Genomic DNA, 23,448 nt, shown 5'->3' with positions numbered 1-23,448 from the left:
GGTCCACGAACATGCCGAGGCTTGAAATTACTGTTGCGAGAGCGAAACGGCCTAGTAGGGCACTGTATAATATGGCCTAAAACATGACAGTAGTGACACTCCACCTTGGGACAGTGACCGAAGTCGTGACCAGAAGACTGAAATTGTTTGCAGCGGAGTTGACGACTCTTAGTAGGAGTTCAGGTGGTGACCGCAAGAGCATAATCAAGCGGAGGGGCCTTGGCTAGGTGAAGACGAGTTTCTTCAAAAAGAATCTCCTGAATAGTTGCATCCAATGTAAGAAGTGGGTGCCGATGTAACAAGGAGGCACGAACTGCCTCACACTCTGGACACAAAGCCATCAAAACCTGAATTAGGCAAAGATGATCAGGACTGGTCTCAGCCTGATACAACTCATGCCAAATGGGTTGTACTTGCGCAAGAAAGTCGTTGACAGAGTGTCCTAGTTCCTGTTTTAGATCATAGAGTGTACTTCATAGCTGATAATAGTGCGTCAAACCAGTAGCACGGAAACGGACTACTAGGAAATCCTACGCTGTTTTCGCAGTTTCAAATTGGGCAAGTTGCACATGCATCGTCAGAGTGGAAGTGTTGCGCAACCAGGTAAGAATATGATGGTTCTTACTGTCTCAATCCTCAATTTTTTCAATATATAATTCAACAGCTTTAGTGGTAGCCATAACTTCACCTATAGAAATCGGAGCAATAGGAGCAACTATATCTACTGTAACAATCCGCCATAACTTCTTGTCTATAAAAAAAATTTCATCGATTGTGCCTATAAATTATAATTATCCCCATATAAAGTAATATTAATCGGAACATGGACATCCATCTTTTCCATATCAAAAGAGAAAAAAAAAACCACAAATAATATCCAAAGACGAAATCGCAGGATCAAAAGTAGCCAACAGAAGTACGGACAGAAGATCGAATCGAATATGAAACACAAATGAACATATGATCACAGAATAGTGCTCAAACGAAAAAACAAATTATACCATTATAGACAAAATCAAATTCCGAGCAAGACATAGGAAAAATCTCCGGCAACCGCCGCCGCACGCGCCGCCTAGCGTCCGACGGCGAATTTTTGTTAGGTGCATGAGAGCGCCACGCGCCGCCGTTCGCCGTGAGTTTTCGGGTGCCGGCTGGTCTTGCGGTGGCAGACTTAGTGGTGGGGGCGGTGTCGATCGAAGATCACCGGAAAGATGGGAAACGGAACATGCAGTATGTTTTGGTTATACGAGGAGAAATTGAGACTCTGACAACATGTTGGAATTAATATAATAATAATATTTCTCAAAAATACAATTAAAATTACATCGTCATATATATACAATTGATATTGAGCCGGACCATTTACATAAATATAAATATATATATATATATACAATATATATATCAACGTTGTTGAACCTAAGGCTTTATTTGTTCGTAGATTTTAAATCAAAATTTTGATACTTCTAAAAAAAGAAAAAATTATAAAAATATAAATCAATACTCCTTCCATCCCTTTTGAAAAATAAGTCATTTGGAGTTTTTTAGTAGATTAATTAATAATAGTATTTTATTTATTAATGAAAGTGTGTAAGAATATTTCACATTTTTTACTTTTGATTTTATGTAAAAAGTAAGTGCATGTGTAATTATATGTTTGTAATTTAAATAAAAGTTAAGGGTATTTTGGTACTAGTATATTATTACTTTTTGCTAAAAAAATAAATAAATAAATAGATACTTTGGACTGAGACAAACGAAAATGGTAAAAATGATACTTTATAATTGGACAGATGGAGTATATTTTTATTGTTCTTCAAATAATTATTTTAATTCAAAATTTTATTGAACTAACCACCTCATAATCACTAATCAACTTATATTACTATTGGGTTTAGCAAATAACATATATTAGGATGAGTCTATAATGTGAAGATTTGGGCTAAAATGATGTCAAATGGTCTAAATGAGTGGATTGTGCAAGATTTTTAGGAGAATTAAAGATAGAAGAAGTTCAAAAAATTTTGGACATTCGGTGAGACTTGAGTTTCTTTTGGTTGAGTTTGAGAAAATTTGATTTGGATTTTGTATTAAAAAAAAATATTTGATGAGATGTTTTGTGAGGAAAGAAAGTATAATTATTTCGGGGAAACGCAGAGTCCAAATAGTAAAACTTAGGAAAATTTGTGTAAAGAAACACACCCACGTACAATTTTTTTTTTTTTATTTTTTATTTTTTATTTTTAGTTTTTTAGTTTTTGTATATATTTTTTTTTTTACATCAACAATTGTGTGGGGTCGAGGCTGGACTCTCAACTTAAACCCATAAAGGGAGAGAACGAATTCCCACACATGAATTACAAAGACAATTTTTTCCAATGTTTTAGGTGTAACGTTTAACTTATTTAGCAATTACAAGAATTCACTAAGCAATATGTGTATGGGGTACTCAGATTGAGATGCGTTTAATTGAAAACAATAATAAATAAATAAAGCTTTTAAATAAATATTATAGAAATTATCGAGAATTTTAAAATAATAAAAAAAAAAGTGATATTTAATGTTATATTTTTGTGAGAGACAATTTATATTTATGAGTTTTTGTTTTAAGTGAAAAAAAAATGTAAATAAATATCTTAGAAATTATAGAGAATTTTAAAATATTTTAAAAAACTGATTTAATGTGAAAATTTTATAAGTTATATTTCAAACTTGATATGATATTTTTTGAAAATTTTATAGATAAAGCAGGGTTTGTTTATTCAAACATAAACATTTTAACACATTTTTTTGAAAAAATTAATAAACTAGACACTCATTCTTTTTATATTATCTATATAATTCCATATACTCACGTCAAAAAACAATTTCAAACTAAAACACAAAACAAACACACCATGTATCTTTATCTTCGTAGCTTAACAACCAACATAGCTCAATACAGAAACCCTAATTTACTGTGCAGAGCCAAAATTTCGAGGTTGGGGAACTAAAATTAGGGTTATGCGGATGGAGAAGTGGGTCACCATTAAACTGGAATCGAATATAAAAGATATAAAAATTGAAAAAAAGATGCATATATAAAACAATTCAAATTATCTATGAAATGCCGATAAAAAAAAACTAGTAATGTCGGTTATTAGAAATAAGAAAATCCTAAAAAGAAAAACAAAATTTACAAGAAAACTATAAAATACAGCTGGAGGAAAATAACCTAACCCTATACTTGAAAAAAAGAAAGAAAAAGAAGTAGCATATGCCTAAAATAGATGAATTATTATTATGGTGATTATTCATGAAGAGAAGAAAAGAGAAAAGGATTAAATGGCCTGCGGCTGAGGCTGAGGCGCAGGAAGAGTGGGAATCTGCAGCCACTGGGCAGCCTCGATGTATCCGAGGTTGAGGAAGGGCTGAATCTCGGCGTCGGTCATCCTCTTGGTGAAGGGTGCTCGCTGGTCCAGCAGAGCTCCGGGACCTTGGTTGTTGTACTCCCCGAAGTAGGCGGTGGCGTCGGTGTTGGGATGATTGTTGTTGGACCAGCCCTGAGGATGGACCACGTCTGTCAGCTCGCAGTAGGCGAAGATCACCCGGGAGCAGTCGAACCAGGTCCTCCCCAGATACGCGATCCCGCCGGTGCCGGTGACGTTGCAGTGCACGAAGACGTAGCCGCTGGTCTCCGGCAGGGTCTTCCTCGAATGGGCGGTGATGATGGCCATGGGGTCCCCCGGGATGACGTGGATCTCGCTGTTGAGATACAGAGACTGCCCGCTCCCGAAGATGAAGTCCACAGTGCCCTCGATGTAGCAGTCTTTGTACAGATGCCTCCCCATGTCGTCCATCAGCGTGTCCTGGAAGCCATGGAAGCTGCAGTTGAAGAAGGCCGCGTAGTCGCCCATTATCCTCATCGCCACCGCCTGAGCTCCCACCATCTTCCCGTCGGGCCGGGGCGACGAGTTCTGACATACATTTTACCAGTTCAGATTTCAAATTTCAATTGATCAAATTAGGGTTTTCTATCAATTAATTACTCACCACAATGACCATGTTGATCGCCGTGAAGTAGTCCGACTCCACAATCAGCGTCCCGCTGTCGGCCGTCCCGAACTTGGCAGCGTTGCCGTCGAACACCATGGTCGGCCTGCACAGCGGGTCTCCGAAGAAGGTGATGAAGGGCTTGTTCCTCTCAATCTTCACCTTCTCCGTGTAGTTCCCGGCCCCAATGAAGATCACTACGCGCTGCTTGTTGTCCGGAGGGATGCTGTTTACGGCTTCCGTGATGCACTTGAACTGCCCGCTCCCATCGGCCTTGACCGTGATCACCTTCGGCGGTCCGGCCAGGGCCGCGCTCAGCACCGATTGCGCCGACACTACCGACTGCGACATTTGAGCCACATTGCGCTCGAACCATGCGTTGAGCTGAGTCTTGTCCGTCGGAATCGGCTCGCATGCTTGGCCGGGCGCACCAGGCTGCGCGCCGGGGACTGGTAGCGCGCCGGGAACTGGCTGGGCGCCGGGAACTGGTAGCGCGCCGGGTACCGGTAGGGCTCCGGGGATGGGTTGGGCGCCGGGGACGGGTAGGGGCTGGGAATGGGCGATGGGGAAATGGTGGAGGAGAAGGAAAACTGCCCCGATGAGGACAGCTACCTGTCGTTTGACGACATACATTTTGTAATTGTAATGAATTATGTTTTTGGATTTGAAATTGAGATGAATATTAGATGAAGACGACAATGGTGTGTATTTATAATGGAAGCGTAGAAAGAAGAATTCTTAGGGTTCGGAGAATGATTGATGGAGAGATGAAATAGTGCAATGCTCGGAATATCAATGGTTTTTTATACACCAAAATATATATATGGTTGTTGTCTTTTTGTCCAAAATATATATATACATATATACTTACTTAGTCCAAGCTCCTGTAATACAAGGATTGGATAATTTATTTTTTTTTTTATTTATTTTACTTATATTGTGTATACTAATAAATATATATGTATATATTAATATATATAATTTGTATAATAATTGAATGGTTAAAGTGTATTATTGTTACTATAATTAAATTTAATATTTTAAAATTTTTTTAAAATTGATTTGAATTTTTATTTAAATATTATTTTAATATGATATTTTATAAAAGAAAAATAAAAATGGTATTTTATATTGAAAATTATGGTGACTGAATAATGTATTTTGTGTTTGAAATCATAAACAAACAAACACTTCATTGTTTCTTAGTGCAGGTGTATTTTTTATATTTTGCAAAATTGCATAAAACTCAGGTATAGTTTTATTGAATTACGTCAAATCTCTTATATTTTTAAATTTGTGTCAAACTCTTTATTTGTTTCATAAACTTTGCCTTTAATCTTATCGGTCGTCCTTATGTAAGAGTGTTTCATCTGCGTCGTGCCTAAACTGCATGTGAATGAGTTTTGAAATGTTTATTTCTATTTTAATGTAATAAACGGAATTTTGAAATCTCTATGTCTATTTTAAGATAGTCTTCAGTTATGAGATTACAATTAATTAGGAACTAAAAAAAATAATTTAGCCAATATTAATTAGGTGTTGCTTGTATTTATATATTTTTGTGATTACATAGTAACAATGTGCTGTTTTTTTTTTTTTTTTTTAAGTTACTTAGATATGTTATTTACACTGGATTTTGAAAACTTTTAGAAGGATAGTTGCAAATATATATATACATATAGGTCCGTTATCAGGGCTTTTCAATTGTTTCTTGTGAGTATTATTTCATGTTGTTGGGTTTGGATTCTTCTATGTGTGGAGGCTCTCAAGTTAGCTCAAAAAAATTGAGAGATGGGTAGGAAGAATCGGTATCCATGTACCTGAAAGAATCGACCAGCAAAAGAGAATTTCTTAACTCGATTCTGATCTAACGGTCTCATTATCCTTGATATATATATATATATATATTTTTTGTATCGTTGATTTTTCACTATTTACTTGTTTAGATTCGATTTTGAATCTTATTAGTTATGGATTGAAATAAGTTGTTAGTAATTGAGAGATCTGTTCGATTCTTGTACTTGTAATTGAACGTGGAGTTTGATAGCCTTTTGGTTGTGGGTATCTTTGATTTGATTGTACGAACCTTTTGATACAGTGGATATTGCCTTGGATCCTCGTAGTTTTTATCCTTCACTTTGAAGTATCTCGTATTATTATTTTCATTGTTTATTGGTGACTATCATTATTTATCGTATTTTGGTAGAAAGAATAATTGATTGAAAGAAAAAGTTTTGGTGGAAAGTTTGAACCCCTAAGCAGGGTGAATATTTGTCTTATGGTTTAAGGCGTAGGCGCGCGTGTAGTTCTAACATCATTAAGTATTGAGTTTTACTTTTTCTTAGCCGAAAATAAGATGACTATGTTCTGGTCGTTGATACACCCGGAGAAATCGAAATCTTCACTTGGTCTTGGTCTGCATCAGGAGCCATTATTACTGAAGCTTTTGCATCAACAAGCTTGTCTACCTTAGGCCATCTTCAACCTACCAAGCAGTTTTAATTTTAAAAATACAATTGCTACAATATTTTTACTCAAAAAAAGAATATTGTTCGAATATTCTATTTTGTATACTCTCCGTCAATTTATAATTGTCCTAAAGTATATTTGCACGAATTTTTGACAAATTTATCTTTTATGATAAAGTAGATATTAAAAATGATAAATAAATGAAAGGTAAAAAAGAAACATTTGTATTAAAAAATAAATAAATAAATAAATAAATAGGACAACAGTTATTAGACATTAATCTGTGGACAGAGGGAGTATTATTTTAAACTACTTTTTATATCTACAATTAATATACTTTTTTTAAAAAAAATTAAAACATAATAAAAGAATAAAATAATTAATATAAAAAATAATTAAAAATACAAAAAAAAAAAAAAAAAGGTACATGTATAGCAAATACCATTTTTTTGTGTCAAAAACTGCCCATAGTTAGAGAGGAAGAACTCCATGGGACTGCAGCACAAAAAATGTAGCTCATTGAAGATGCTCTTATGGTTGCAGCATCCTCTATAAGACATGATTACCATTAATATAATAATATTTGCATTCAATGAAACAAATGTGACCCAACATGAGGTATCTTTTCTCAGCTAGGTTATCATCTTTCTTGCTAATGACTCTATTCATTGGTGATTGTTCTCCAAATGCTTGTTAGCCTCTCCCTTGCAGCATTGGAAGATTTCTATAAAGATCTTAGATCTGTTGGGAGTGTCTGCAGTCATTGAAGCCAGTGCATGGAAACCTACAATTATGTGTATTCTACATACAACATGTTGAATTTAGTTAGCATCAATAAACTAGAATTTGCTTAATGACATGATATTCCGATGTTGACAAGAGACGGGCCGAGAAGCAACCTTTGGAGGAAGAACGTAAAATGGTTTGAAGGATTGGAGAACAACAGGAGGGAATGTGATAGAGAGACAGCAGAAGAGGATGGGAAAATCGACGAGGATTATCATAACTTCTAGTGTAAGTTCCATTCGTACATACCAAGTTGTAATTCTTAAATAATTTAATACAATTTATGTATAATTCAAAATATCACATCAAAATACATCCTAAAACAGCAAAGTTGTTCCCCTATTTTCTTCAGCTACAAAGTTTTTTCCCTTTCTTTTTTATTCCAACGTTGTTGAAAAGAGAATTTTGGACTTTTAAAACCTATTATAAATATTTAGAGAAAATAAAAAATACCTGCAAATGTTTAAACCTTGAGAAATTTACATGAACATATCCATTATGACCATTCTTAGAGTTGGATACCGCTAAACTAGGGATCCAAAACCAAAAGTACTGCATATATAATTCATGAAATAGTTTTCACCACAAAGTTAAGACAATCAAGAACACATCCATCACTATTCTAACCAAGTAAAAAAAAAAAAACAAACATCAGTACAACAGAAAAGGGTTCAGAGGAGTGTGATAAGCACATCAAACTTCAAGATTAACCACATCACCAGTGTGACAATTAATTACAATAGAAACTCCCAAAATATCCAGTCACCAGTAAGCACAGAGATCCCCAACGGGAGAAATGTACATTTAGAGACGAAAACAACAGCAGCACAAAATTCCCAAAATCACCTCCTATACCGATAACGTTTGAAGTTAAAATACACATGCAAGATACCTCTTTCAAATGTGCATTTGAACCCCTTTTTGTGCGAGTATTCCCACTCTTTATTGACAATCCGAAAGGCCTGCACACACAGATAAACTTGTGAGTCGTACAAAATCTTATTTTCCAAACAAGCATACTGAAATTCATGCATTAGGAGAGAATCAAATAGGAAACAACGATTAGCTTACAATATCTTCGTAAGGGGGCCCAGCATGAAACCTTATGATGCAAGTCTCAGCACTGTCTCCATCTTTCTCAATGGTGTAAGTTGGAGCCCTCGATTTGTCAACAAGATCGGGGTAGAAAATATTGAACTTGTATCCTTGTACGATTTTGGGGGGTGGATTATCATGATCATAATGAGTTTGGTTGTACTTATTCCACTCATAGCCAGTGTGAACTCGGTTAAAATACTTCGGTTTTCTTGGACGATATTTATCATGCCACCAGTATACCTGTTCCCAATGGTAAAATGGAACAAGATTTTAACTTTCAAAAGGTTTCTATATTTCAAGCGAGCTCAAGGAAAAAAATAGAATACTGTAAAGTGAAAATCTCCACCTGCGAGTCAAGGTTAATTTCATCACCCAAGCCAAATACAGCATCACCTTCCTCCATAGTGCCCATGGCTTTTATAGCATTTTTCTCAAAGTTATCTTCAGGAGGAGGTCTTGAAGCCAATTCTTGTATGCGCCGCTCTTCTAAAACGGAAACCCGCCTCCTTTCCTGCACACAAGTATTCAATAAGCTCATATGCCTAGGGACTATGCCAGCCTATATATCTTCCAGTAACAAATTGAGGCTATCTGAGTCTTGAAGCTTTTGCAGAAACATATAAAAAAAATTAGAGTTTCTTAACATCAGCATACAATGGAACATTTGTTACTCTCAAATGCAGACTTTTGAATCATCATTACATAGCAAGTATTCAAGAAGGAAAAGTAATAGGCAAATCTTAATTTGACATTTAGTTTGAACAAGGATATGGATGCCTTCTTGTGGTCATGTCCTATAAAGAAATTATTCTGAGCCAGATGGAAAGATGTACTAGTTTAAAAATTCGAAGAGGAACTATAACATAATATAAGTTGATAAAGCAACAGAAACACCAGTAGCATCTTTAACTAAGACAAATTTACTTGATTGATTTGCACAAGATACTAGAAACAAAGAACACAACGATGGTTCAATATATTGCATTAGCTCATATGCAGAGTAATGTTTCCTCTTTGTTTTATTTATGTAATCTTTCAGATGAAAATGATGTTCACTTGCAATGGGAAAGGATATTTTGGAAAATAAAACATTACTTTCTGAAATGTATTTCCCATTAAGACAAAATATAAACGAATATGCAAAGCTTTTAAACTCAGATTACCAAAATAGCTCTGTCCTCTTCAGGATCAACAGCATCTTCATTTTCATCACTCTGCAACAGTTTTGGTGAATACAATCCATCTAGTTCTTCTTCATCAGGGACCTCTGCATCCATCACAGGTGAAGGCGACAGAACAGCACCTGCATGCTCTAGGATTGTCAACTGACAACTAAACAAAACACAAGTACTTGTGCTTAGGAAGGCAGAAAATTTCAAATGCTTTCAAATATAACTTACCATGTGTATCGTGAGCAGTATCCTGCTCAACAAGCTCTGGAGTCCACTCTCTCTTGCCATCTTCACCCTCTGATGGCGCCTCTAAACGTTCCAAATGCTTACGCAGCATTTTAGCATGAATTTCCTTTAAACAAGCCTGCAGTTTTGTATGTAAATTGTGAAGTGTAAATTCTGTATTGCAAACAGCAGTGTCTAGCATGCAAAAGTACCTCCACAACGCTTCAGTTTTGCAAATAAATGTCAAAACTCAGAACAAACTTCACAATGCAATTACCAAAATTCAACATGCAAAATTACCTTAGCTTTGTATATATGAAGACGCTTTAAGACAGCTTCCCAATATTCAACCACCTTAGCAGTCCCAGATTGCATTTGTGACTCGATCTGGGATTGCAGATCTTCTAGTTCGCTATATGATTTCCCTTGCAAAAGGCTCTTAACGTTTGCTTCAACACTAACATGCAAGCCTCTTTCTTCACCAACCATCTCTGAAGGTAGGTGCTCTCCCCGCACCCTGGCGCGCTCCAATGCATCCTTTTTTCTAGCTTCAGCTAGCTCCCATTCACAAACAACCGAAAGTGCCTGTCATCAACATATATAGTTTTAAAAGGAAACCTGATTGGTAATAATACAGCCATGACTTCTGAAGGAAACATTAAATCACAAAACAAAGCTATGATTGGTAGATTGGTATATTGGCAATCATCTAAGATATATTCCAAAGATTTATTTTACCAAAAGCACTATAGTCATATCTTATCTCATGGGTATATTTTAGAAAGAAATTATTCCAACTCTGAGTTTTCCTTTATCTTCTCCTTTTCCTTGTACATCCTATGTTATATTCTATCTTTATCTTTCCCTAACATTATTTTACGTATTGTTTTGGTCCAAAACATAGTAAGAAATTCTGAATCTAAAATGCTTAGCATGGATGAGAATAAGGACCAAGGCAATAATAAGTTTCAATTGCAGCAATATTGTAACAGTTGAAGAATAGAAAGACCAGGAAAAGAAATTGAAAGCAAAAAGAAGTGGACTGGTGAGCGAATATGGAGGTGAAATAGTTGCTAAGTCAATAACAACATGATACTAAATAAGAAATTAATGCAAGCTCATAATTATAATAACACTCAACATATATATATATATATATTGAGGCAATTTATATTACGAATATAAACCATCATCTCGGTTTTCCCTTAGAATTTTATCATTTCCTCAAATCATCAGAAACATTTATGGGTGCGTTTGTTTGGGTAATTTGATTTATTTTTCACTATTCACAAATTATACCCTAAAAAATATCAAATCAAATATATATTTTTTATTTATTATATTATATTAAAAATCAATTTTACATTCAAAACATCACATAAAATATTAAAGAGGACTCTGCTGTTACTTGTATATAAGCAAATAAAAATAAAAATTTAAAGTGCACGAGAAGTCGAGAAAAACTAATTCCTGATAGCATATAAGCAAAAATTGACTGGTGAAAATTTTCCATATTAACAATATCAAGAGCAAATAACCATTAGAACACTAGCACTTCCAACTTGTAACTCACTAATTATGAACATCCAACTGACAGCAAATTAAACTAAAGCACATTGTGGAGCCAACTAAGATATTAAACAAGTTAACAAAAGACATTATTCTTATTAATATATATTTAAATTAGTAGAAACCAAAGAGAGCGAATGATACCTCCCAATATCTTATATGAGTAGGAGTTGCCCTGTCTAATTCAAGGTGCATCTTTATATCATTATAAAGCTCTTCCATCTCTTTCACGGTCAAACCCTAATAAGAAAAATCAACCAACCATCCATAAAAGAAATCAATATCAAGAGAATATTAGTAGGCATTTCAAGAAAACATAAGCTTGAAGTATTATAATTTCTTATTTCCACCGCCAATGGTGAGGAAGGTAAGGTGATTGGAAGTATACCTTGAAGACTATGTATGGTTCATTTAATTCAATCTCAAAGTCATCTGAAGGATCAAGATGTTTTGTAAGTATGTCAATTGGCTTGGTACGACCTTCACGCAACCGTATCTCTGACCTAATTTTGCTTTGATCAAAATGAAACTGCACATAAACCACATCACAAGCAACTAATGAGCTAAAGTTGGAAAAGGGCAAAAGCCTGGAAACCAAATGAAACATGCAAAAGAGGACAAAACCAAAAAGTTTCCATCACTAGCAGGTTTACCTCTTCCTCTTTCTTCTCCCAGTCTTGGAACTCAGCTCGAGCACGCTCTCTAGCCAAAAGTGCCTATAAAGTGAAAATAACTGAGTTGGGAAATTAAGTATCTAATAGATTAAATCAATTCATCAAATCTCCTAGAACACCAAAAAAAGTGCTTCTTCAGTGTTCAAAATAAGGACGGGAAAACCTACCATCTCCTCCTCATGTTGTGCTTTTTCAATGGCTCTTTCTTCTCTTCTTTTTTTCACCTTTTCTATCTCAGCCTACCAAGTAGAAAATATAAAAACATAAGGTTATCTAGGAAAATGAATCAGGAGGTAAGATTCACTATAAACCATAGCATGGTTATAGCTGATAACATATTCTAGACCAAGTAGTTTCCATATGGCAAAGGAACATATAAAAGCATAGAGGAAGCTTCATGTTCAGTTTTTTTATCATCTTCATACTCATCGAATTATATTGTTACATAAACCTGAAGAATATGGCATTAACAAACAGTAAGTAGAAGAAAGCAGCCGACCCTACTATAGAAAGGTTGGGTGCTAATACCTCAGCATAAAAGTTGGCCCAGGGGAGGGTAAAAGGAGAACTGATCAAGATACAGTCAATGATTATTATTATTATTATATTCATTTAATTTTTTATGCATTTAGTTCAACATAATTGAATGACGATGTAGCTTAAAAAACTCTCTCAAACCTTCACCACAACCCTTCCATTGTTAGATATGGGATACTTCACTGTCCCAAAATATACTTAGCTTATGCATTTATGGCCTTTTTATGGCCTTCCTATTATTTTTATAGACAACTCCAACATTCGAAAAAAAAAAAAAAAGGCATAAATATTACCATTCTTTCCCTTTGCCTCTTCTTCTCCGCTTTGACAGAGAACTCATCAAGTGGCACGCCTTGAGACACATCACGCTCAATTTTCTTTCGCCACACAAACCTGTGCATTGCAAACTTGAAATAGTATCATGATAAGAGAATTCAAAAGGATCCATAACTGGATATTTTACTAGCAGTTGTGAGTTAAATATTGAAAATTAGGGAAGATTTTAAATTTAAAGAGAGGAAATAAACAATATTGCAAGGTGGAAGATGAAGCAGAATTGAAGTAATAAGTAACAAGTCAAGTAGTGGCTTCATTTTAATGATAGAAAAGATTAAATCAATTCAACTCACGTCTCGTTGAGATTTGAATCGCCAAATGGATTTGAGTCATTGGAATATCCAGAGATAGTCTGCGACTTCAATTTTTTAGCTACCTTTGTAGCCTGCAGTTGTAAAGAAAAGATGCATATATTTTTTAAGCAGATGAGACAACTTCTAAAAGATTAGAAGATAGAGACCAAAGTAGAGGGGGCAACTTCTATGAGACTTAAGAAAATAGACCTTTTTTTGGGCCTTCTTGGCTAGGTATTCCGCAATTTCTTCTTCAGTAATCTTTCTCTTACTCCTGTGCTTAGTGGTTTTGACAAAATCACTATCATAATTCTTGGTATTGTGACGAGCCCTGCTCCCACGTTGAATGGAGCCGGAACCCGAATCCGATGAAGAGTCATATGACTCTTCGTGACGTCGGCGTCTGCCAGATGACATGCTGGATTCAAGACTCTGTTTTTGAAATCAGAAACCTTGTAAATACATCAAAACTTTTGCAAATGCTTGAAAGATTCGCATATTGTTCTTTTCTGAACATAAATAACACGATTAGAAAATGACAAAACAGCAAGTCAAAAATTAATATTGCTGAAAATGATTGTACATTCTCACACCTCCTCACTATATATCATACATTCAGATTTATACAATATAATGTGTTCTTTCTAGCAAGTACGCATTGAAATTGATGATAGCAAACAATTCGAACTCTAAAATACTCGTAACAACAAAAACTGTAATTAAAATTGAAAACAAATAATACTAAAGGGAAAAAAGATTAATAGTAGCCCCAATATAACTAAAATTTATCAATTTTGGTCTCAATATAAAAATTCATCAATTTTAGTACCATTATAAACCATTTCAATCAATTTTGATAATCTTTCAAAAACTAAAGAAAGTTGATGAGGTAGACATAATGGGATTGATGTAGCATCTGTTGGGAAAACAACCAGATCTGTGTTCTTTTGGAAGATTTTTACTAAATCTTATTACTGCCATTGATTCTTTCCCTAATACTATATCATTGAAACCCTAAACATACATAGGCAGCGGCAGCCATAGAAATTGATAATACAAAATAATTACAAGTTAGATAAGGATCGAACTTACAGCTGACGAAAGCGTGGAACAAAAGGACGTTAATATGATGATGAAGTTGTCCTGCTTTGGAAAACAACGTCAAAGCCAATGAAGACGAAGATGAAGGCAGTAGAGACGAACAAGAAGTTGCAATCGCCGGCTCGCCGCTTTGTCCGGAGGTTGGAGACGAAATTGGATGTCGAGGCTCGCGGGTCGGAGCACGAAGGATTGGAATTTGGAAGCAAAACGTGACGGATGTGTGATTTCAATATCAATATCTAATATCTAATTCTAATCGTGTATATATATTCAGGCACCCCAAGCAACGCGGTGAAGATGTCACGGAAGAATAATAAGGAAATGAAGCTCACCTTTGTTTTCTCCTAGGAGACCGCCGGTAGCATTTGCGACAGAGGACGAAGGGCTCAGAAGAATAGAAAGAGGAAGACGAAGTACAAAGGAGATGAGAAAAGGGGAGAAGAAGAAGAGAAAAGGGGACGGGCGGTGGTGGGCATTGATTTAGGGTTTTCTTTGTTTTGTGTGTATTGATTTTTTTATATATAAAAATAATCGTAGTACATATTATCAAAGGTTTAGGAAGGGAAAAGTGCGTGTATGGCCATCAATATGGGTTTCTGTGTGTTTCTTAATTAAAATTAATATATATTATTATTTTTTTAATAGAATAATGATGATATAATATAAATATGTTTCCATTTAATATATTTATCTAAGTTGTAAAATACGATTATTTTTTATTTAGATTTTTATTTATTAATTTATTTTAAATATAATAATCTATTAAATTTACATAATTGCAATATTAGTAGTTTTTACTATTTTTTAGCTTATTACACCCTCTATCCCACGTAATTTGTCTCTATTTTTTATTTTTGTCCGTCCCACGTAACTTGTTCTTTTCATTTCTGGAAATACAATTATGCACTTTAATCGCATTTTAAATTTTAAATTTTATAATTTTCTTAATTTTAATTAAACTATTTAGTTATATTAATCTTAATGATTATTTTTACTAATACACTTTTTAATTACTTACTAATTATACTTTACCTAATACACTCGTATTAAATGGAACTGAGGGAGTATTTATTAGGGACAGGATTAGGCGATCATAAAAAATCAGCATCCAATCATTTCTCTTATTATTATGATAAATCAGTTAGTAGTTGTTTTTCTTTTCTTCTTTTTTTTTTTTTTTTTTTTTGGTGAAATTTTGATGATTTTGTATTTATGTGGTTTTTAATACTCATGTCTTGGTCAAATGAGGTTTGTGGGTTGGTAATACATTAAAAAATAATAGTATTTTATTAGTTAGTGAGAATGTTTAAGATGTTTTGATATAGTATAGGGGTATTTTGGTATTGGTTTATGATTATTTTTACTAAAATAGGAAATGTTACCCGAAAGTGCGTACTGCAAACTAGGTTTGGAAAAGGCAAGTCACAGTGCGGAAACTATGTGTGGCAAGTGAACCTGAAGGTGTCGAGGGTTTGATCCCATGACTTCACGTTCACAAGTCCACCCCATACCACCATGTCATTCCTTACACGACCAGTCTATTTATTTATTTCTTTTTTTTATTTTTTTTTGAATGTATAGTTAGTGTATTCAAATTTTATTTGTTTTGATTTCATGATATTTTAGTTCAATTTTTTCATCAACTCTGTAAGTTTTATATCTTTTTGTTAAATTTTGTCATTGAGTCTATTGATTAAAGATTGTAATTATAATAAGACAATAATAACAAATATATAAGTTAATTTTTAAAAATTTATATTATTGTATATAGTTAAAATATTAAAAATAATAAATAATATATATTTGCATCGCACATAATTAGGACTCTCCGTCCTAATTCAAATTATTTTTTTATTATTTTCGTTTGTTTCATTTCAAAGTATTTCTTTTCTATTTTAGAAAAAATAATTATACACTAATATTACAATACTCTTAACTTTTACTTAAATTACAAACATATTATTATCATATCATTACTTTATACGTAAAGTCAAATAACAAAAATCAAAACCTTTTAAACACTTCTATTAACTAACAAAATACTATTATTTTAATAGAATTATTTTAGGATTAGTACTATATATATTTGGCAATGGGTGATGTGCAATTATGTGTGATTTTTTATCACCACGTAAAAATATATTATTATTATTATTATTATTATTATTATTATTATTATTATTATGTTATGAAATAAGTATATAACAAAAATATCAATATAAATATATGTATAAATATAGATAGAACCGTGTATGTATTTTATAAATAAATATATATATATGCATATAGCTAAATAAATCAATAGAATTGTATATATAATATATATAGGGAAGGGAAGGTTACGGAAAACATGTCTTGTTTGTTTATAATTTTAACGTGTATCGTATGAGAATATGTCATGTGCTAAAATCAAGTATTGTATGTGATGTGTGAGACTATATCATGTATTATTAAGTCATGTATTGTATTTGTATTATATTAACATATATTGTGTGCTATCTATGGTAACACCGTATGCTGTCCGGTAGCACACGGTGTCTATTCGGCAGTGTAACCGCCGCCAATATATATGTAAGTATGTGTGTGTATATATGTGTATATATTTTTTGTAATATATATAGAAATACGGGATGTAGAGAGAGAGCCGAGGAGAAGTGTGAATGAAAATCGTGTTCTTCAATTCCACAATTACAACCAATTAATACAATGAGTAAGTCTATTTATACAATTGATTGTGGAGATTAGTCATCAATTACATTAGGTGTCAATATATAAATAAATCACATGTAATACTTAACTGAATAACACTTATCATAATGCACAATGTGTTATAACACTCCCTCTTAGATGTCATTTAATTGTAATTAATATGTTTCGTTAAAATTTTATTAGGAAAAAATCAAGTGGGACAAAAATCCTAATAAGGAAAAAGAGTACGTGATTCATGCTTTCAAAATTGCTCTACCTTATATGGACATCATTTGAAATATTGCAACCGACGCATCTCAATGTTCTTTATCAATTTCTCGAATGTTGCAGTCGGTAGAGCTTTGGTCAATAAATCTGCTAAATTATCATTGAATTGAATCTACAACACATCTATTTTACCATTTTTTTTTAAAATCATGAGTAAAGAAAAATTTAGGTGAAATATGTTTTATTATATCTCTCTTGATATATCCCCATTTCAGTTGCGTTATACAAGTTGTATTATTTTCGTATAAAATAGTAGGATGATTATCATTTTCAGATTTCAAACCACAATTCTTTAAAATATAGTGAGTCATTGATCTCAACTAGACACATTTTGGACTAGTATCATGAATTGCTATTATTTCAGCACGATTCGACGAAGTTGCAGTTAATGTTTGTTTAGTGGATTTCCATGATACCACTGTACTGCCGCATGTAAATATATAGTCAGTCTGAGACTTGACTTTATGCGGGTTAAATAGATACTTAGCATCTGAATATCCAATCAATTCATGTAAAGAATTCTTTGAATATAATAAACCGAAATCAATCGTTCCTTAGAGATAACGGAAAAATATGTTTAATGTCTTTCCAATGTCGTTGTGTTGGCATTGCACTAAATCTTGCTAATAAATTTACAACAAATGATATGTCTGATCTTGTACTGTTAATCAGATACATTAGTGCGCTAATAGCACTTAAATATGGTATTTTAGTACCAAGTGCTTCCTCACTCTCCTCCTTTGGTCTAAAAGAATACTTGGTAGAATCGAGAATTCTAACGATCATTGGAGTACTTAATGAATGTGTTTTATCCATTGCAAATTTTTCCATACCTTCTTGATGTATGCAGATTGATGTATCAAAATTCAATTTTCCAAATGTTTAATTTGTAGACCAAGACATAATTTTGTTTTCCCGAAATCTTTAATTTCAAACTCTCTGTTCAAATATTCAATAGCTTCTTGGACCTCTTCAAGGGTTCCAATTAAATTCAAGTCATCTACATATACAACTATTATCATAAAAACATATAGGCAAACAGAATCATTGACATATCTTTCTTTCAATAATGATTCACTGAGACGATTATACCACATGCGACTAGATTGCTTGAGCTTTATTTAATAGAATAATATTCTTTTAGCTTTATTTTGTATGTTTCAAGCATATTGAATCCTTCAGAAATTCTCATATAGATATCAGTATCTAATGAGCCATATAAATAGGCAGTTACGACGTCCATCTTACGCATATCCAAATTTTTATGTACTGCGAAACTGACAAGATATCGAAATATTATTTCATCAATTATTGAAGAATATGTTTCATTAAAATCAATTATTGGTCTTTGTGAAAAACTTGGGCAACAAGTCTTGCTTTGTATCTGGCAATTTCATTATTCTCATTTTGTTTTCAAACAAATACCAATTTATAGCCAACAGGCTTAACACCTTCAGGTGTTTGAACAATGGGTCAAAAAACTTTCTGTTTTGTCAATGAATTTAATTCAGATTGGATCGCATATTTCCATTTTGGCCAATCTTTTCTTTTCCGACATTCATTAACTGATCTAGGTTCAGGATCCTCATCATTTTCCATTAAATCAAGTGCTACATTATATGCAAAAGTATTATCAATAATTATATCATTTCGGTTCCAATGCTTCCCAGTAGTAACATAATTTATCGAATTTTCAATAACATCATTCTCTTCAGAAGAAATTATATCTGCTTCAACTTCTTCAGGAATTTTATTAGGATTAACTTCTTCCAAAAGTTTATTATGATCAATTTCTTCAGGAATTTGATTCATGTTACTACTTGTTCCCCCTGATGATTTTGATTAATACTTAAATCTTGAATCCTTTCATTTATTCTTCTTTTCTTTCGAAAATTTTTAGCTTTAGAACCTAAAGGTGTACCACGCTTCAGGTGTGCATTTGATTCACTAGCACTTTGCATTTGCCCTTTAGGAACAATGATTTTAGCCAGTGCATTATTTGCAGCTATATATAATCTTGTGACTCTACTGGCGTCACAAAAAGCATTAGATAACTGTTTTTCTATTTGCTGCAAATCTAAAATTCGTTGCACTTCTAATTCACTTTGGCTATTACGAGGATCAAGAAAATTGAAAAGTACTTTCCAAGTAATTTTATTTTTCAATTGATCAATTTCTCCCCCTAATGTCAGGAGATGTGATCGTCAAAACAGCAAATCAAGGCGTAAATAAATCACCAGTTAATGGTTCAAGATATTTAATAATAGATAGTGATTTATACCCGACATATATCTTCAATCTCCGTTGGGGGCCTTTTTTGTGCGTTGGAGGGTGCTACTAACATATAAACTATGCACCCAAATGTTCGAAAATATGATATATTGGGCTTTTTATTATACATCAATTGTAATGTGGAGTAGTTATGATAGCTTGTCGGTCTCAATTTTATCAATGTTACTGCATGCATAATTATTTACACAAATACTTATATGATTCCCGTTTGCATGTCTCCAAGCAGATACGGGAAGTTTAGATTTCATCAACATAGATCTTGCAATTAATTGCAACATCTTTATAAGCGATTCAACTAGACCATTTTAAGTATGTACATATTGTACATGATGCTCAATATCAATCTCAATAGACATGCAATAATCATCAAATGTGTTGGATGAATATTCACCAACATTATCAAGACGAATTTTTTTTATTGGGTGATCTAGAAACTGCACTCGTAATCTAATTATTTGAGCAAACAACCTCGCAAATGCCAAATTGCGGGTGGATAATAAACATACATGCGACCATTTAGTAGATGCATCGATGAGTACCATAAAATATCAAAATGGTCCGCATGGTGGATCTACTGGCCTACATATATGACCCTGAATTCGTTCTTAAAATGCATGAGATTCAGTTCCCACTTTTGTTGGTGATGGTCTAGTTATTTATTTCCCTTTTGAGTAAGCAACACATTTAAGCTTATTTATATTTAATACCAATTGATCTTTCAAGTTATGGCCATGGATATTTTCTATAATTCGTTCCATCATAGTATTACCGGAGTGCCCAAACCGGTCATGTCAAATCATAAAATCTGTAGACAGTATCCAACTTGTTTCATCAAGCCGTCGTGAGACTCAGGATATACAAATTTTCTATACAACAGAAGTATAACCCATTTTCCTCCCCATTCGATACTCCGCTTGATTCATATTGTGTGTGAAATTTTTCTCTTCTTTGAGTCTCTCTATGGGAATTTAGGGTTTTCTTCTTTGTTGTTTGTTTCAATCGTTTTCTCTCGCCGATTTCTCCAGTAAGTTCTCCTTCTTAGTGCGCTGAGTGTTCGGGGGTTTGATCAGAGTATAGAGTTAGATTGCAGTGTTAGATTCCGTCAGTGTGGGATTTGTTTAAGAGCGGTTGGATAGTCCCTATTTTTGGTCATTCACAGTCGAAAGAATAATAGGTTGAACCAATTCAAAAGTTTCCCCAATCATTCCTTAGAGAGCCACTTGAGAATCTTTGGGAAGAAAATTGCCACCGATATGTTCGCCACCAGAGTTGGTGCTGCTACTATCTGTTCATCGTTGCCGCCGCTGCCAGAGTTGGATTTGTCGAAGTTGTTCTAAGATTTGGAATTCTCATAAGTTAGGCAGCCCCAATTTCATCAAATAGTAAATCGATTTCATCTGGATGCTTACAACATCTGAATTCGTCTTCAACTTCTTTCAACAACTCAAAGCAAGGAGTCATTGTTACAATTGATTTTAGTTCAATGCCTTGTTTGCTTTGGTTTTTAGATTTCAATTCAATATTTTATATTCTAATTCAGAACACATTCTTTTTGATAAAATGAATCTTAGTTTTTAACACATTCTATAAAAAAAAAAAAAAAAGAAAACAACAACACAACAATAAATTGAAACAAAATAATCCAACATAAAACCAAATCACAGTATTATTCTTCAGGAAAACTGATATATATTATTGAACAATATTTCATCGATCAATCAGCCTGTTTCCATTCTGCGACAAAGTCCCATGTCCGCATACCATCGGTACTCCTTTCAAATCCCCTCGCAGACGCCGAAAAAAATATGTTCCCACGATCTTTGTCATGATCTTTGTTGTATATCTCAAACTCCGACTTCTTTCGACCCCAAAAAGCTTTGACAGAATAAGAAATAGTTTTCCTAATAATTGGAAACTCAAAGTGTTCTTCAAGCGGCAAAGATATAGGAAAGATAGTCGCGGGCGGATCTATATGAAGCTCTACAATGTTTGGATTTTGATTATACATAGCATTGTCTATAACAATCAAGGGTGAGGAAAAGACTGGGGAAATGATTGTAAGAAACAGTAGAAATAAGAACAATGTTTTAGGATCCATTTATGTGTTTTTATATTTGTTGGGGTTTTATAATAATTTAGAGACTAAAAAGATCAGGCTGGTAAAATAAAATAAATTTACCTTCTCTTCAAAATTAAGTAAAAAATAATAAATGTGGGCTATAAAGAAGATACATGCATGGACTAGATCTTGTAGTTTATGGCTTTATGTGTGTACAACCTAATTCATATGAAACAAATTGTTTACTATTTTGTAGTTTATGGATTTGTACCTTTACAGCCTAATTCATATGAAACAAATTGTTTAATGGTAAAAAATAATCAAAAGTACACGGGTTTTTTAGTCCCGGGACTCCCTTATCATTTTAGTCCCGTAAGTGGAGCATGTCACAAACTAGTCTCATAAGTGAAAAATTTTCGCTGTTTTAGTCCTCCGGCGCCGGAGACGCCCGCGTGGCTCGCCGGAGGTGACGCTGACCGACACCTGGCGGACACGTGGATTTATTTATTTATTTTATTTTTTTTAATTTTTTTAAAATTAAATCAAATTAAAAAATAAAAAATATAAATAAATTAAAAATAAGTTTTAAATTTATTTTTTTTAAAAAAAAATCCACGTATCCGCCAGGTCAGCGCCAAGTGTCACTGACCTGGCGGACACGTCACCTCCGGCGAGCCACGCGGGCGTCTACGGCACCAGATGACTAAAACAACGAAAATTTTTCACGTATGGGACTAGTTTGCGACAGACTCCACTTACGGGACTAAAATGATAAGGGGGTCCAGTTATGGGACTTAAAAAAACAGTTTACCCAGTAATCAATGTTTTGTTCATCACACTTTCAGGTGTTTGTTCGGGGGGTTTTGAATTTTGAGTTGGGATTTGAATAGTAAAAATTTTGAATTTGAATAGTTATATGATGTGATAGGTATTGATATGGTGTTTTGAATGTAAAATTGATTTTTGATATAATATAAAAAATAAAAAATAGGTATTTAATTTGATATTTTTTTGAAGAAAAAAATTGGATGAATAGTGTATTTAAAATCCAATTCCCAAACAAACACACCCGAAGGAGTATTGGATTTGGAGATATATATACGTTATAAATTAATTTATCATTGTAAATTTAATTTGTCTAAATCACATTGATCAAGGTGTGTTTGTTTTGTATTTTGATATTTTTTTTTTATGTGAGTTATTGTGAATTTTATATGTAATATAAAAATAAAGAGTTTGTGTAATATATTCATTTTTTTTTTTTTAGAAAAAATGTGAATTTTTTTTTTTAACTGAACAAAGCCTGCAACATTTTGCTGAATTTTTTTGTATGGTCGGATCGACTTATATTTTAACAGTATGGTTAATATTAACTGACTAGCCATTGAATTTTTTTGTTTATTTAAAAATATTTTAATTACGAAAATTGATAATATTAAGAAACTATGAGCTTGTTCATTTTGTTATTATTTTTTTTTTCAAATGGCAAAATTCTTCATAAAGATTATTAAAAAATATAATATATATATATATATTTTTATTCATTTAAAAAAATTAATAATTCAGTAAAAAATATTATTTTTATATTATAAATACAATTTTTATTTATATATAAGAAAAAAAAATGCACCTATCCAAAAATACAAAGGGTGTGTTTGGTAATTAGTTGTTAGTTGATTCGATTAGCTGTTAGGTTTGTATTAAAATATTTGGTGAAATAACAATTTGATATTATTGTAATGAATTTTTTTTTAATAAAAAAAATACTTATGGATTTCAAACAATACCAATATTAATATTGCAATATATAGTTGATATTATTGTAATTT

At 33.1% G+C, this 23,448-nt stretch overlaps 2 protein-coding genes across 2 annotated transcripts; both read right to left on the bottom strand.

Moving 5' to 3' along the window:
- Positions 1 to 3,313: 3,313 nt before the first annotated feature.
- Positions 3,314 to 4,665, bottom strand: LOC127256066 (pectinesterase 1-like). The gene is made up of 2 exons (XM_051281897.1): positions 4,033 to 4,665; positions 3,314 to 3,956 (listed from the first exon to the last, which is right to left on the bottom strand). Exons 1-2 carry the CDS (start codon positions 4,663 to 4,665, stop codon positions 3,321 to 3,323), a joined length of 1,269 nt encoding a protein of 422 aa, XP_051137854.1. The 3' UTR covers positions 3,314 to 3,320.
- A 3,273-nt stretch (positions 4,666 to 7,938) lies between these two features.
- LOC127256320 (cactin) lies at positions 7,939 to 14,786 on the bottom strand. The gene is made up of 14 exons (XM_051282280.1): positions 14,284 to 14,786; positions 13,402 to 13,623; positions 13,192 to 13,283; positions 12,856 to 12,955; positions 12,193 to 12,264; positions 12,005 to 12,067; positions 11,740 to 11,880; positions 11,496 to 11,591; positions 10,083 to 10,367; positions 9,786 to 9,921; positions 9,549 to 9,688; positions 8,732 to 8,896; positions 8,359 to 8,625; positions 7,939 to 8,249 (listed from the first exon to the last, which is right to left on the bottom strand). Exons 2-14 carry the CDS (start codon positions 13,606 to 13,608, stop codon positions 8,130 to 8,132), a joined length of 1,884 nt encoding a protein of 627 aa, XP_051138237.1. The 5' UTR covers positions 13,609 to 13,623; positions 14,284 to 14,786; the 3' UTR covers positions 7,939 to 8,129.
- Between the last annotated feature and the right edge of the window lie 8,662 nt (positions 14,787 to 23,448).

This window comes from Andrographis paniculata, unplaced genomic scaffold, assembly GCF_009805555.1.
Source record: "Andrographis paniculata isolate CXL003 unplaced genomic scaffold, ASM980555v1 Contig55END, whole genome shotgun sequence".
Classification (NCBI taxonomy): domain Eukaryota; kingdom Viridiplantae; phylum Streptophyta; class Magnoliopsida; order Lamiales; family Acanthaceae; genus Andrographis; species Andrographis paniculata.
Note: the sequence above shows the minus strand (reverse complement) of the source record. Positions and strands in the feature narration are given on the sequence as shown.